The 17,374-nt window shown below is 35.9% G+C and overlaps 1 protein-coding gene across 1 annotated transcript; it reads right to left on the bottom strand.

The window, feature by feature from the left end:
- Positions 1 to 331: 331 nt before the first annotated feature.
- TRPV3 (transient receptor potential cation channel subfamily V member 3) lies at positions 332 to 17,112 on the bottom strand (the record flags this gene model as incomplete). The annotated part of the gene is made up of 17 exons (XM_082776202.1): positions 332 to 482; positions 1,384 to 1,454; positions 2,137 to 2,249; positions 3,059 to 3,330; positions 3,714 to 3,780; positions 4,305 to 4,470; positions 5,383 to 5,456; positions 6,003 to 6,104; positions 6,562 to 6,720; positions 7,805 to 7,981; positions 8,706 to 8,986; positions 9,428 to 9,568; positions 9,774 to 9,950; positions 10,620 to 10,777; positions 11,851 to 11,934; positions 13,585 to 13,689; positions 16,994 to 17,112. 17 exons carry the CDS (start codon positions 17,110 to 17,112, stop codon positions 388 to 390), a joined length of 2,361 nt encoding a protein of 786 aa, XP_082632328.1. The 3' UTR covers positions 332 to 387.
- Positions 17,113 to 17,374: the final 262 nt, after the last annotated feature.

Below are 17,374 nucleotides of genomic sequence, written 5' to 3'. Positions count from 1 at the left end.
ACTTAAGTTTTTTCAGAATACAATGTGTTAAAGATTTGAAAACAAAAGACATCAGACTGGGATCACAAAGATCTCAGTTTTCCACAAAAGGAAGAAATATCTCACATTAGACCTTTTTTTAACCAGTACATAGTCTAGATCCAAGTTTGAATAGTCATACATACTTGGACAGCAATGGTTTTTAAGAGGCTCAAAATTGAACCAGTTAAATAGTCCATTTTATTTTTAGCATAGCTGCACTGATTAAATGGGTTAAAGTCATCAGACCATGTCACTGTAAGTTTGTGTTCCAGCTGGTTACAGCTGTCCAAAATACTAAAAAAGCTTTCAACATCAGCTTCTGATGCTTTTAGCCTCCAAAGCATCCACACATGAAATACAGAAGAACTAAACAGAAGTTTCAGGCAAATCATCCATTTCTTCAAACGTATTCAGGGTTGTTTTGCTATTAGTTCTTGAATTATCTTGAACTTTGCTTGGATCTGCAAAAAAGTGCATTATAAACAAAACAGGATATGGTAGAAACTGTATATGCAAGACCAAATTTTTGCACAACTGATTTTTTTTTAAACATGCATTTATTTAAATAGTAAGCTGTCAGTTTGCTACCATATCTTATACAAAGTTTTCTGTCTGCCCCTTTTCATTGTTGCTGAGATCATTCTACTAAGCAGTATAAATGTTAATTGACTAAAGAACAAACTGCAAAACAAATCTCTCAGATCCTCAGATGCCCTTATACACTCCGACGTTTGTTCCCAGAAGGACATCTGACACCTCAAAGTTAGGTCATTTCTCTATTACACTTCCAACACTGTCAGCAGATGGGTATCTTGAATTTCCTGGTTAACATTTACAAGGAGCCATTTGTCATCCAATGTATATCGCAAAACAAACATGAATGTTTGAGGACTAAAACATAGCAAACTACTGTATTGTTAGGTAGAATCAGTCTGATTTCTTGCCAAATTTTGCAATGCTGTATGTAACTATTCAAGGAGGAAATTAATGTAGTTTGTGACAGCTGTTTCAGAACAAAAATTTTGTCTGTTTACAAGTTCTTCACTCTTATACCATTCAAATGCCTGAAGAAAATGTAAAACTTAGATCAAGTGTAACTGCTTAGAGAAAAATAAATATGGTAACATTACCATGTTTCAATACCAAAGCATAAATAATGAAAGTTGTAACCAAACCTCTCTCCAAATTTTTAAACTAATTTAACACCCCTACCATACTAGCCATGAGTTTCCCTTGCAGTAAATAGAGTTTTTGAATATCTAGGTTACGCAAGTTTATATTTTTAAAGGTATAAAACTACATCAAGGCATTTCTAAGGAAAAAAAGATTTCACAAATACTGTGGTGTAAAATTCAGCAGTACCTGTTGGCCCTGGATCTTCATTAATAAATGAAACATGTGTTTTCCACTCGGTCCATCTCACTTCATTAATCCTGTTTATATTGTATATAAATTATGTTATTAGCACGCATTCTCTCCTAGCTGCATAGCTGCACTTCCCCTTTTATTTCCTCATTCCGTCTTGGGATTGCCGTGGTTTATCATCAACACCAGTCTTACTAAAAGGTTGACTGTCTTTTGCAGTGTTACACATTGTATGTAGATGGGAATGATATTCAGACTATTTTGTAATTCCACACATTATGAGTATAGTATTGAAACTCACATTAAATATTTTAGTGTTTTCATAAAACAGCATAGAAACATTTTCTTCAATACGCTAATCATATCAATTAGCAATTAATTCCAAATATAATTACTTTTAAGTTAACATTCAAAGGTGATTATGACAAAATTGATATCTCCTGCAAGCAAATCTGATACTTCTACATTAAAAACATACCTGAGGTTGAAAAGCAGTTTTCTTATAAAAAATTACGTATTTTCCTTATGTATTTTCCCTTTTCTTAAGCAATTGATCAGAACTAAAAAAACCCAAATGGAGTTTTAGTACAGTAAATGCATTTACTATTTCTTCTTATAAAGAGCTATGTATTAAAAGCAGAAGATGTTTTGTACAGATGTATAAAATATTTCAGAGTCTTTTGAAGAGAAATAACCCTGAAGAGAGATACAGAGCATAATCAATAGCACAATATTCTAACTTTGCTTTACCTTAAGCACACCCTCGTGTCATTTTCAGCCACTTTACACCGTTCTCCCAGTTGGAATTTTTTCCTCAAAGATTTTGGTAAGAATTTTTCAAATTCCAAAATGGTTCTAGCTCTCTATTAACAATAAATAGTAACATCAGTATGGTTAACTATATTCAGAAATGTCTGTATATGCAGTTTTTGAGCTCCATCTTTCATTAAAATATGTTATACCATACCCTCCCATCCACCATCTATAATCGATACACACAGCAGCAGTAGTAAATAATATGGAATGCCACTGGTTATTTGGCATATGCAATTAGGTAGTCCACAACTTCCTCTAGTTAGACCCAGCTCAGGAGGCATGCTCAAAGTAGGCTCAGTGGTTAGGGCTTAGCCCCAATACCTTCATACCAACACTCTGCCATAGGGCTATATCTCCTTCAGTGGGATGCTGCCCATCACAGAAAGCAACTCCAGTCCTAATTCTGACTGCATTCGTGATTACAGTTTGGGATTCAGAAAGCATGCTTAGGTAAAAAATAAAAAATCAGAGTGAACTCATGCATTGTGCAAGTTCAAGGGATGAAATCGCAAAGTATGCTGTGTTACAGATTTCTGGGCAGATAGTGAAACAAACATTCCTGGTGACGTACCCATGGGAATGAAAGTCACAAAGCTACGTGACAGCACATGGGATTGAAAATTCAAGCCATAAGATTACCTTCAGGATAGCTATTAATTCTATTAATTCTGAAGTTATCGGGATATTCTTATACTAAACATACATTTTTCCATTTTTTGTACACATATGCAAATGGAGATTCTCATTGTCATTATCTGTCCCCTTCTATGAGCACAATAAGTGACCACATATACAGCTTAGAAGATTTTGGCCAACGCATCAATTCTTCATTAAGCAAGCTAACTCACAAACAAACCTGGAGTTTCCAGATGTGCTCACTCTCTTTAGAAATATCTTCCACTGTTTCTCCCATTAATGCAATAAGCATGTTCAAGAGAAGAACAAAAGTCAACACAACATAAGTTATGAGGAGCAGAAGAAATAGCACAGGATATTTTGAATTTTGCTGGATCTCCAGATCACCCAGTCCTAGAGTGAGCTTAAAAAGATCCATCAGAACAGGTCCCAGACTGCTGTTAGAATGGCACTCACTGCCGTTTTGGCAAGTTTCAATCAATGCAGCAAGAGCTGAGGAAAAAGCATGAGAAAATTTTAATTACAATAATGCTTTATTTATACATCGCATTTTATCCTGAAGAATTCAAAAAGCACTGCATAATAAAGAGCTACAGCTACCCAGCAACATACGCATCAGCAGCTAGGTGACAGATTACCAAAAGGAAACAGAAAGTACCCACATGCAGTTGAAATTGCAAGCAATTGAGCAAAAGCCAAATTACTTATCTGTTCAGATAGTTTCTAGGTAGACTTTAAATTTCTAAACTTGGCTTTTTAATGTCCAGAAGAAACCGCAACATGAGCTCTCATCATGACAATAGGGTTCTTATTCATAATAATGCCAAAATTTTTACTCACACAGAGCATCAGTGCTTTTCTCCAGTAATATTTACCTACGCCAAATCCCAGCAAAAACACGATATAGACAACTAAAAATTTTATCACATCTTGCAGGATGACCTAAAAATTAAATTAAATTAAATATTTATCAGGAATTAAAACCGAGAACTAGTTTTATGCTTATATATTCTGCTAGCATACATGTGCAGTAAACACTGAAGTATCAGATTGTTTTCATTAAGCAAACTGATTGTAGCCTCAGTGGGAAGAGAAAACTTAGGTCTGTTTTTTTTTTAATCTTGCAAGTAAGAGCCTGGTACGCTGTGTACTTCTAATGGTGACTATAGCTGCACAATATAGGTGTTAAACCTATGATGCAATTAAATAGCAGAACTCTTATTTGAAAATCACAAACACAAATTACTTGCATATTTAATAAAATAAAATCTTACTTTTAAGATTCAAGGTAGTCTCTGTTATTGAAGTTATAAAGTAGATTATATGCATTATTTCAGCAAAATACAAAAATAAGAAATTCCAATATGAATCATAAAATATTTTCAAACTGAACATGCTTCATTAGGATTGTATAGATAAGCAATCACTGTAACAAGGCAGATAAATAAACAAATAAACATACTTGCCTTTTGAATCATAACACTGTATATTCCCATGGACTGGAAACCTCTGGTGAAATAGAGCATATTAGCCCATCCTAGGGCCATTGCCAAAACAAGACACACGAGGTGTTCTTTGTAGGAAAACAAGTACAAAAAGACAGAGAAGATCACAAGCAAAGCTTGTATAAAACTGTTAAAAAAACACATGTATGTAAAAGGGAAATTACTAGAACAAAACCAACAGCATTATGGAAAAATACGAAATGACTTGTTTCTTATGCTTGAATTCTAATTTCATATTGCATTCCATTCCCCATTACAAACATAACCTATATAATTTAACAATAAAATAGATGACTTAAGAAAGTGTAAGTATATTAATATATCATGGTTATGTTTATTAAAGCTTACTTTAAGTAAACCCTTCTCCCCAGAATAGCTGGCCAATTGATTTTGCTGGCAAGATATTAGGAATCCTTAATAGCATCTCTGACGCAGCTTAATTAAAGCTCTGGTCTAACAAGATATTTCTATGAACCTCTCTGCAAGGAAGACACTTAGAGAACATGTGATGCACTCTGATAGCGTATAGACCAGATTCCTGGCAGCACAAAATTGATATTAGCATGATTGTAGAAAGAGAAAGAAAAGTGTAGTTAAGACACCTCTTTTTACTGATCACACAATCTTATTCTAGAAAGGAGAGGGAACCATCTATGATCAAGACTAGTTGACCAGCTGAACCAGCTTTATGCTATTTTTCCTTCCTGGAGGAGTTAAAAACTAGATCTGGTTTATTAAAAAGATTTCTTAAACACATTTCTCTATATACAGCATAAAGAGATACAGCATCTGGAGGAGATAAAGACAGTCTGTACTTTGGGGAAAAATACAGCCTGTACACATCAACACCCAGTATTGTTATTGATCAGTGAAAGCACTAGTGTGTGCTACAGAAAAGCTGTATGGAAGATTACATCCATCCCTCTGAAAACTAATAATCTAAAGAAAATTGAGCATCTGCTCCAGGAATCATTCCCTGTGACCACAGGATAGATAAGTATTATATAGAGAGCATCAAATACATGCATGACAGACTTACAATGCAAAGTGGAACCACGCATCTGAGAGAATTGACTGCAGGTCTGAGGGCCTAAGCAGAAAGATGGCTACACTCTATGTAAACAGATAAATATAATACAGAAATGGTAGTAAGAAAAAGCAGGGCTCAAAATCATTTTTTCAAAATCATACATTTGAAGTTGGTCTTCTAAAAATCTATTGATAAGACAAGATGATAGCTTCTAGAATTAAAAATATTTTATGGAGCTGTAACAGCGAAGTCTCAATTTCTATCATCTTTGGCATAATTTAACAACTAGATACTGTTTTTAATTACTTATAGTATCTGGTAAAAAATTATGCCCTGCTTTTTTCTGTTATAGGTTCTAATTCAACAGTGTACTTAGCCCCAGTAATTAGACAACATTACTGTCATATAAATACAAAATCTCTCTGTCTTAAGAATTCCAAAGGAAAATCCCTCACATATTTGTTTCACAGAGCAATACAGTCATATTCAAATAAATATCCAGGGTCATTCAGAATGAGTGACGTATTCTGCCAAATACTTTTAGACATTACACAAATCACCAGCATATTCGTAAATCTAGATAAGTTCTTTACCTACTCTGTTATGTATTTGTTATTTAAAAGTCTTACCTCTTTTATGGCTAAAAATATTGCTCCTAACACAACCATCACCTGTCCCGATAACTGCAGCCATCCCACACCACGTGTTAGAGCTAGTGGATAAGGTGGAGCCTGCAAGATAGGTCCAAAATGAAAGACTGAGTTCCATATCTGAAGGGTAAAAGGCAAAGTAACCGGAAGCCTCATGTATTTAGCTCTCTGGGTACCCAATTTCTGCCATTACACTAAGAGTTGAATTCATGGTGGATTTACAGAGAATAGCAGAGGTTTCTTTCTTAAAAGAAAAGCAAAACCCCTCCCCACACTTTTAGAAATTTAACTACCTGTCTTTGTATTATGTGGCTTTTAGGTCACTTTCACAAAACGCAAATAGAATTATTTCCTCTGTTACACCTCTTCCTTCCAGATGCAAAGACCTGATCTGGGAGAACCTGCTCTTACTGTAGCCAGATAAACTGGTATCTGGTTTTGGTGGAGGTTTTTTTTGGACTCACCAGCATTTTAAAAACAGATCAGGAAATACTATTGCAATTTAAAGCAGTAAAATTTGTTAAGTTACTGTACTCACTTCATTTTCATTAGGTCTGTGGTAGGAAACTAATGTCAGTGTTATATTGTATAGGAAATAAAAACAACATGACATAAAAAACATGTGTCGTGCAAACTTCTTCCATTTCATTCGCAGCAGTGAATTCAGAGGCTCCAAAGTCAGCATTTCATGACGATTCTGTAGAAAACAAACAAACAATTAAGATTTGAACTTTCCACCTGTAAGGAAACTGAGATGATTTCAGGTATGTATTTTATAAATTTAATTCAGTATCTTGCTGATCTAGAAACACATCTGTACTCAAATATATTTGTCAGACCCTAAATTTACAAGATACAATGAGCCCACTTCAATTCAGGCTGTGATAACCTGCCATGCTTTGTTAAACTGTGATTGTGATAAAACTGTAGTGTGAACTTCTGCACTTGCTTCATACAGAAGCTTTATGACAGTTTTTTAATTTGGCAAACATCAAATTCTGGCTTTGAAAAATTAAAATTCTGTGATAAGGTTCTACCCTAGATGCCTAAAATACATGTATGTGAGGTGAAGTTTTTATTAAGTAAATATACAACCCTATGGCTTCCGTGACTGTTAATAGAACCTTCTTTTAGAACAACTGTGTACAATACATAAGTTAATTGTAGTAATTGTATTAATAGGACAAAATAGGGTGTTGTTCTGACAGCTTAAGAACACTTCATATGCCATGAAAATAAACAGTAGCACAGCAATAATGGTATTAGTAAAGACAGGCAACTCCTGTCCACAGGCTTCTGTGGGTGCTAAGCATTTCATCAGGGCACAGAACAAAAAACACCACCCCTGCCTCCAAAACCTGGTGAGACGCAATTTCCTGAGGACAGGTGGAGTATCCTGTGAATGCATTGCTGCTTGCTTCCCCTGTTCTCAAGAGCTTTCTTAGGCAGCTGCCAGTGACCAAACCATGGAGGAATTATACTAGTTTTGGTCTGACCAGCTGGGCCTTGTTTATGTTCCTATGCAAGGCAAATTAATGGTTTAAATGTAGAAAAAGAAACGCTCCCAAAATACTTAGCCAATGTTTGAGGATCTGAATCCATATTCACTTACAGCTGAGAATCTACAGAGATGTAAAATTAACCTTGCTTCCAATACAAAACTAAGAAGCAGAAGTTATTATTTACTGTTTTACAAGTTCTTCAGTCAAATGTGTAGGCTAAAGCACCTGAAATGAGTATACTGCTAGAAAATACATGAATTTTAGTAATAGACAACTTACACCAATATTCGTATTATAAACAATAATCTCCAATACTGAATTGTCCGTGGTGGTATCTAGTTCTGTCAGATCATAAAGAGAAGACTGAACAGGACCATAAGCCCAGTCTGTGAATTTTCTTGACAAGCTCCTGTTAGGCTTATCTCTTATCTCTCTGCTCAGGATGTATTTCAGAATCTAAAACGTTAACAGAATCATTTGTAAGCAGATGCATTCTTTGTGGGAAAAGAGAAAGCACACTGATACACTTGCCAAAACCCATACGTTAAATCTATCACATTTGCTAGAGTAGTGCAATTCAATACATTTGTAATTCCGTCATTTGATAAGTGGTGTTAGAGGTTACAGACCTCTAGGAAATAAATATAGTATTTTAATGCCTCTAGCCTTTCTATCAGAGAGATTTTTCTAAAGGATGAAAGCACAATTTTCCATGAGTTCACATTCCCTTAACTTAACCATTTACTTTCTAAATTAACCCACTGTCAACTCTTTACCACAACACAGATGATTTATGCGGGCCAAATGCCACAGCAGCTTAACAGAGCAGTACTAGTGAGTCTTCTGAAATTTTACAAAGATTTTATATTGTATAATAGTTTTGTAATAAATGCAATACTTCTGAGTTTCAGTACAATACAAAGGTTTGCAAGGCTGTTTTTAAATAGCATGGATACAGAAAGGTATTGTCAGAGAAAAACCTTGAAGAGCAGAAGCAACACTGCAATAGAAATTTTTGCTTTTATGTTGAGCAAAATTATCTCACTGAATACTACTGATACATAGTACTGCATAACCAGCATGGAAAACTATATGCTAGAGCACTAATGTCTGAGTACATGGTTGGCCTTGACTCTCTCTATATTTAATTTCTCTTAGATACTACTGAACTAATACTTACCTCTAATTTCCCGGTTTTTGCAGCTAATTGTAGTGGTGTCAAACCATCCTTGTTCCTTGCTGTTTCCAAATTTCTGTCTTTACTTTTCAACAAAATCATATCATACATTCTGATTACAAAGTCATTCTGAGTTTTAAAGTCCTCCGCAACAGTAACTAATGCATGCAAGATATTGTTTCCTCTGGAATCCTGAGAAGTAATATTAGTCCTGGTATTGTCCATTAACAGCTGAATTATGTCTGGTTGATTGGTACATGCAGCTAACGCCAGTGCAGTTTCACCTACAAAATTATAAAATGTAACATCTGTTCATGTTTTATTACAAGCATTAAAACTGTATTATAGAATTGACTATGTTAAGCATCTTAGTATTTGAAAGTGCATTTAAATATTGATTATTTTTAATTTGGCTTTTGCTTTAGAAAAACTTCATTTGCAAGAAAACATTGTTTGGAGACAATCTTCAGATTCAAATTTATGCCAATTTATTTGCTATTCAGCATTTAATAATTGTTTTACAAGTATTTCTGAGTGTTTATGATACATTGCACTCTGAGAAGTTACCTTACAAAAGGTACTGTGACATTTTCATATCTTGTGATGTGACTTTCTTAATATAGGTCAGCTAATATTAAAGATCCACACTTGCCCATCTTCCATACTGACTTACTTGTTTGGGTATTCCTTCCTGCCTTTTGGAGAGAGATCACGTTTCTACTTACCGAAATAAAAGCCTTCATGCTTATGTTTGGGATTAAAGAAAATACCCTGGGCGTGAGCATTGACATCAGCTCCTTTTTCTATAAGGCTCTGAGTGATTTCATATTGTCTTCTTTCAATGGCAATATTTAGAGCTGTCTGGCCTGAAACAGCAGACGCAGGTATTTAGTGTGAAATCTCTTAAGCACATTATGAAACATTAATGATGTTTCACAACAGATAGCACCAATAACAATGAATCAAAGTTGTTTCAGGAATTGAAACCATTCTTAGAATGTTGGAAGAAAACATTACATTTATTGATGGTATATTTAACCATATTCCTGAATTGGTATCAGATGGCAGTACCTTTATAGGCCTCTTCTGTGTATGCTGCATTGATAAACCTCTCCAAAATACCATTTTCTTCTGCAAAGGAGAGTAGCATATTCACGATCTCATTTGTGTTTTGGTTGATGTTCAGCAGAGCTTTCATCAGACATGTTTTGCCAGTATCTGAAGCTGTGAATTTTTTCATCAGATAATCTGCAAGAGTAAATTTTGAGATTAGATCATGTTAGGCTTCATTATTTATTAAGTGGAAGGCAAATAATTCTAATCTTTTGTTTATTTGGGGTGGGACCTGGGGAATATATATGATACTATTTAGCAAGCAATTACTCCTTATTTACTCTATTTGGGCTACTTTGTGAGATGACACTTTCAGAGATGTGGTACTGATTTATAAGGAGGCCAGTGTATTTGGTTTCTTTTTCAGATATCCCACTGCCATGGTAAATCCAGACAAACCCCAAACCCTTTCCTAACTTCCCAACCCACTCTGCCATGCTAAAATACATCACAAACCCTCTCTATACTGCAATTAGACTGACTACAGGGTGGTAGAGACATCAGCTTTGAGTCTCATACTGCAAAAGGCTAATTTACGTATGGCTCTGGGAATACAGTGCAGATAGACCCTCAGCATATCATAAACAGTGGACAAATATTCTCCAGTGTTGCCTCAGAGACAGCAAGGAGGTAGCTTTTTGAGTATCTTAATCTTTCATTTAGAAATAAGAAATGGCATAAATTTAATTGAAAACAAGTGACTTCAAATTCACTTGCAAGTAGCTGCTGCGTTTCCTAGTTTTAGACTATACATGTGCTGCCGGATGTGGTATCAGTATTCCTTCAGGTAACTCCACTGCTTACCTGGCACAGTCATGTTTGTACATGCATTTGATCTTTCCTTCAGCTCTGCGAGCAGACCTTGCAATTCTTCCACATTTCCCTCAGATACTGCTCGAAATATGTATCTTTTCAACTTCTTCCGGGCACTTGTCTGCTCAGGACCTTGTGATATGTTAGCACTGAATTATCAAAAATAATAATGAAATTGCTGAATCAGTTTACTTGGGTTTATTTTATTTTCTGCACAAGAGGAAGAAGAAATGCAATTACTTACACCAGATTACATATACTGGCCCTATTCCCATATATATATGTGTGTACATGTATATATATATAAAACTTGGCATAGATCTACGTTTATGTAGGTTGCTTATTTGCAGAGAAGTGGCTATTGAGAGCTTTTTTATTACAATGTACATTTTTCGAGTAATTTTGTTTTGCATTTTTGTCAGTTTGTCCATTTTTCTAAAACAAAGGCTGAGAAACACTAATGAATATGCTTCTTTCCACTTTTCTTTACATTGCCTTCAGTATTACTCCCCTCCATGCTTCTCTGACCCATCTACAACTTTATGACTTCAGTGCCTGAAGTTATCTGATGCTGCACTCCAGCTGCACCCATCCCACTCACAGCAGAAGATTGTTTTTAATCTCACGTCTTCTTACACAACTTTCCTGGTCATACGTTATTCTGGAATGATTTAATACTTTACCCCCAGTCAGAAATACTTCCAGCTGATTTCCTTTGGAAGCCTCATTAATGCATCAGCTATATATCTTCTTTTCACAGTGAGATTAGCTATCAGGATTACTAGTCCTCAGAAGTGTTAAGAAAGTACATTTTGTTCATTCCATCAAGCTAACAAAGATTTCTTAATACTGACTGAAATAGAGGGCAATGTTTCACCTCTAAAAGAAATGCTTTCTAGCCTATTAGAGCTGGCTTTTGAAGGAAAAATACATTGTACATTGTATGGTTGGTACACAATACTGATTTCTGGGAATTTTCTCATGCCTTGTTGGGCATAAGAGTTTAGGTCCTGTGTTGTCATCTATGAAACAGAAATTATATATGAAGAATCCTCATACTAAATATGAGATTTGAGAAAAGCACAAGTTAGAGTTGTTCATTTCAAAGTTTAATTATTGAAAACTAAGAAAGGCATGGGTATCTTTTTTCTGAAAAATGTCAAACAAAATTGGTGATATCTACCCTATCATAGACTTAATCTGTACAAAATGTACTACTCACCAACTGTCTACGTTAGGGCTATATTCAGTCACATCATCCTGAAGAGACTGTGGGGAATCCATATCTTCTCCATTTCCAGATGCACTGCAGAAAACAAAAAGCATAACTGCTAAGTCAAGAAGATATAGGAAGACATTTTGCCAAATTGCATGATGAATCAGTCAATGCTAGGAAGCCGCATCTACAGTAGAACTGAAATTAATCTAATTTGACACTGATATTAATTTTATCATTTTATCTCCCTTGTATATATTCAAGTGAGTGGTACGAAGGGTGAGACCCAAAAGACTTTATTATATTTTAAAAATCCTTAGGAAAACCACATGTTTTGTTTTACTATGTTATTTCATACATTTTACTATCTTATTTTACTATGTTATTTCATTATCTGTGGGAATTTTTTTTTAATTTTTTTTAAATGTTCAGTGCTTGTTATGCAACATCCTGAGTGCTGCAGCTTGAAGCTTACATTCTTCCTTTTCACATCCTGAATTTGTCATCTGACACAAAACAAGTGCTAAATCAGTATGGGTTGCAAACAAACAATGAAAGTGATTTAAACATTTACTACGCAGTACACTGCAGGCAACTCAAGAACATTTTGCAGCTGACTGAGATGGAAGCCTCAGCTAAAAGAAATCAAAGACTGGGCTCTAAATACATATTTCAGTAATAAATTTAAAGGATCTCGGTGCCATTAGTATTTTGTAATTACTTATGCCATTTCCAGACATTCCTAAAGGCAGATCTGACTTTAAAATGAATTGATAGCAATTTTTTTTCACTTATAATTTTGTTTTCTATAATGTTCAGATTTGATGAACAATCACCAGTTAATAACTTCGGGAGACTAAACTATTAGCTATTGACAAAGTGGATGTATGGACAAAAATGCAAGCATTTAACATTGCCCTGCAGATATTTATTTGAAACAAAGGTGGTTGCTCAGAGTCCATTCTTATTCAGTCCATCACTTCTCTGCAGAAAACCGTGAGGAATCTAGTGACAAAGCATACGTGTGTCTTGTGCAGGTTTGTCCCTGAATGAGAGGCAGAAACTTTGATGCCTTTCCTTTGAAACCAAAATAAATTGGTCAGCTAATTCCAAAAAGCTGACCAGACATCCATCAAACAAAAATCCATTTGATAATTCTGAGTTTATGCTAAAATTGATACATTTTCCCGTATTCATAATCACTGGCTTTTAGTACCACTCCAATTTTTAAAAATTAGGTGTGCTCTTCCCAGACACATTTTTTTCTCTATTCATTCAGCATAAATGGCTGCCTTAAACATCTCAGACTCAGTATCTTCATGTTGTTTGGTAGTTAATGAGCAACAGAGCAAGGATATTAGCACACAGAGCTGGGAATGTGGTTTACTAAATTAAGCTGTGGTTTTCACCTATCAGAAAACACACAAAGGTGTGCAGGGCATTTGTACTAACATATCCCAAATAAGGGGCTTAGAAAAAAAAAAAAAAGAAGATAGTATTGATTTTAAATTAATTCAAATCTGAGGCCTGATTTATTTGATGTGAACGATAGCAGCAGATAAAGATAAATTATCTAGCAACAACAGACCTCCAATGGAGTTTTGTCTTTAAAGTGACCAAAATCTATGAAAAGTCATGAGAAATTTTAGCTCTGAAATATAAGGAGAAATATGGAGTAGCTGTTGAAAATAAAATAGATATATTTGCAATATGACTACTGAATATGCCTCTATAACTTACCATGGACGAATATTTGAATCCATTGGTTTTGAAAACACAGGGGGAGATGTATTATTTGGAGTTGCATTACTTTCAAAACCATCAATCTCCAGAAAGAAGTGTGAACTGTTGAACACATTGCATTAAAAATATTAGTTAAAAAAAAGCGAACTGAACCATAAAATAAACAAAGCAGTACATGTAAATGCCTGGGACAATGCTGACAGTTTAAATTTGCTGGCATTATATCTAATAAGATGATGGAAAGAGACTTGTCTACTTTTGCCTGGGAGGATCCCAGACTCCAACATTTAGCCAGTGTCCAGCACTTACATGCTGGCAAGATGGGCAAAAGATCCCAAGTTTTTTTTAGGAGGCATGGCATCAGGTCCTGACATGTCTAAGCCACTACACCATCAGCCTAAAAACAGCCTTGCACCTGCCTTCTGTGCAAAGCGCTAAATGCAACGCCATACATTTATTGAACAGACATACATATATGCATACACACACAGACGCGTTAATATGCTCGCCCTTCTACTGCAGCCCCTATTTCTCCAGCCAGGAGCCATCAAAATAGATCATTCCAAACCTATCAGCAGTAATAAACATTAAATCAGAAAGTTTGAAAGGTCACGTGTTTAATGACATAAGACATATTCACCCTCCAGAACTGAATCTTGCCAGTCAGTGCATGACATTTAACAATGTCTAGCTAACGAATAACTATTTATAGGAAAAAGAAATGAAATTTGAAACAACACAGAAAAGCGAATATGAGAAGAACTGGAAGATTTAGCCTTTTAAAAGCCTGCAGAGTTGGGAGGCAAAGTCAATGGGTTGGTATTACTAGATCTCATTAATCCACGCTACATTTCATCTAAGACAGGGGAGTTTCAGTGGTGAACGTAGTAACTCCCACAAGGCTTCTCATTCAGCAACTGTCTTACATACCTAAAATGTTCCAGTAGTCACCTGAAAAATATCTCCAATTCACCTAATATTTGTGGTTTAGTCCCTAGGGTATTTCTTCCTTTCATTTAACTGCATCTCCCCCAAAGAATCCTGTTGAATCAAAGTACACATACTCATGCTAAAATGCTTTATGTTATTAGAACACTACTGAACAACCCACTGATATCTGCTAAAAATAGCATGATCTAATAATGGCCCTAGTTCATATCATTTTCCAATGTCTTGGGGATCCCAGTGTTAAATCACTGTGTGTAGGTGTTTAAACTTATATACCTTATAACATTCAAGATGTGCAGCTTCTGCCTAGCACGACAGTGTCCCTGAAATTACCTAGGCATAGGGTGCTCCTCAGAGCACAGGAAAAAACCTAGACAGAAACAGGACCATTGCCATCACTTCTACCACACTCACCAGGTTCGCAGCTGCTGTAAATCACTGTTGTTTCACACGGATCTTGGCAGAGAGTCTGAGGAGGGGTGAAAACACCATGGGTTCATCCTGCTTTTGCATTCCCTGGCTATGATGTGCAGAATCTGTCCCAACAACTGTTGGAGGCTACAGTGAATCTACAGAAAGCCAGAAGTGCTGCACTTCAGGCTTAGCTGGACTGTCCCACCTGCACTTGGCTCAGCACCAGGAGGAGATGGTGTGCTACAGGCTGATGTTTCTCCTAGGATTGTGTTCATGTGCAACCAAAAGCTATACAACAGCTATGAAGTAGGCCCTGTTTTGGAGGCTGACATACCTAACCTATACTAACATGTGGGTTACATGGAGATAACATGGGGGGAAGGGGAGGGAAAACAAAAACCACCATGCAAAGTGGACAATTGCCAAAAAATAACCAAGTGCTTACGTGGCCATGGTGCACACTGTCAGGAACACTGCCCACAAACATAATCAGGCTCCGACAACGTTGGCAGCACTCCTCCCCAGCGTACGTGTTGGTTTTCCTGTGCTTAATTACATACTGCTAGTCCACCCAAATACCAGCAGCTTCAAGAAGGGGAAGTCAATGTCTTTTCATAAAGTACACATGGCCAATACATTTGCCAAATGAGAAATGCTACCCATGGAGATGCACTAGCTGCTTAGTGGCACAGCATACCAGAAGGAAGCATTTTGAAGCAACAGAAGTACAGCAGCATAGAAACATATAATTAATAGAACACGTTAAACCACTGCATTAAAATTCACGTGATCTTCATTCCTTATACTACAGGAATGTTGGTAGTCACACCCTCAGCTGCTGGTAGAGAGATGGCAAAATCCCCAAGGTTACTGTTACTGATGCCACAAAACCAAATGGGAGATAGGGGATAACTAAGTGAAGGGTAGTATTTACCACTGTTTGCCAATATTTGTTTTAACTATAAATCTTCCATGGAATCGCCCATTTTTGGAGTACTAAGTGTATTGTGAGCTGTTCAGATACCTCAATCTCCCCATTCTACCAGCAAAGTGCAGCGATTCAAATGAAGAGCTTCTCTTTTTACATTTAATGACAAGACGAGAAATTGGGCCACCCAGGCAGTGGGTCTCAAATAACTTACGACACCTTTTCTGTAGAAAGTGATTCCTCTGATTATTAAGAAATTATAAATGTCAGAACAGCCACAATTGCCTAGGCCTTCAGAGGTTCAAAAATTACTATAATAGCTAGTAATTAGCCACAGAGTGAAAAGTTTATGAATGAAAATCCATCCTCAGTCTACAGTAACTTAGGTAGTTTCAATAACAGTATCATGGATGAATTACTGCTTCTATTTCTCTATTCATATTAAATTCAAACCCTTAATCATTGTATTAATTCACTAGCATAAAATATGAATTAAAGTGAATATTTTATAAAATAAGAAATCTCATTAATCAGAATTATGAAAAATAGAGTGAATTCAGGTTTCTGTTTGTAATAGGATTTCCCAAACCTCCTGCTCTACCCAGCCCTTATTCTTTAATTCCACCTCTGTCTCCCTGTAATCCTTTACGTTCTCATGTGATGCTAAATTTGAAATGTCACTTTTTTTCAGGCCAGCATCTTTTATATGAAACCTGGTATACCCTGCCACGTGATCACTTTACATTCTCCTATTGAAATGATGACCATTAATTGACCACAATCACGTAAGTTTATACAGGTATATAGATTGGATGCAGAAAGCCTGCCTGATAGGAGACATTAACTTAGACTGGTGCTTGAGTCTGATGTCTCTAGGATAGGGGTTATGTATTTGTCCCATCAGGGTCAACACATTATATGTCTAAGTAAGCAGGATACTCTTCCACTTATAAACAGTATAAGCACATGATTTTTTGAAGGCACCTTCTGTTTATCAGGTCTATCTCATCCATATATATAGCATGAATAAAGATATTAGTGATATTGCAGTGCAAATATCTACTACAGTAGATATAACAAGGAGTTGTAACGTTTTAGAGTGAGCAAGAGTCCTACCTTTTCTTTGTGGGAGTGCTCTCAGTTGGCTTTTTCTCTTGCTGGTTTGAAGGGGGATTACCAGATGGATTTGTTTTCTTGCCCATTAGTGGAACAACTTCTTTGTTATCTTTAATCATATTTCTGCAGTAGATAGAATCACAGTTACTTACCACTTGTACATTTCAAGAAGGTTTAGTGACCAAGAGTGTACAATCTCTTCACATGTGAGCACACAACTCTTAATATTTTTTCATCTTTCAGTTATTAGGCACATACATGTTATTCTATGTGTCAAGGCTGGAGGGTTATAGTCAAGACTGATTAAATTACATTGCAGGAGAAGTTCCATTATGAGTGGAAAATCCACACCATAAATCCAGGAGAACTGTAACTTCAAGT

Source organism: Aythya marila (assembly GCF_965140915.1).
Source record: "Aythya marila genome assembly, chromosome: 20".
Taxonomy (NCBI): domain Eukaryota; kingdom Metazoa; phylum Chordata; class Aves; order Anseriformes; family Anatidae; genus Aythya; species Aythya marila.
Note: the sequence above shows the minus strand (reverse complement) of the source record. Positions and strands in the feature narration are given on the sequence as shown.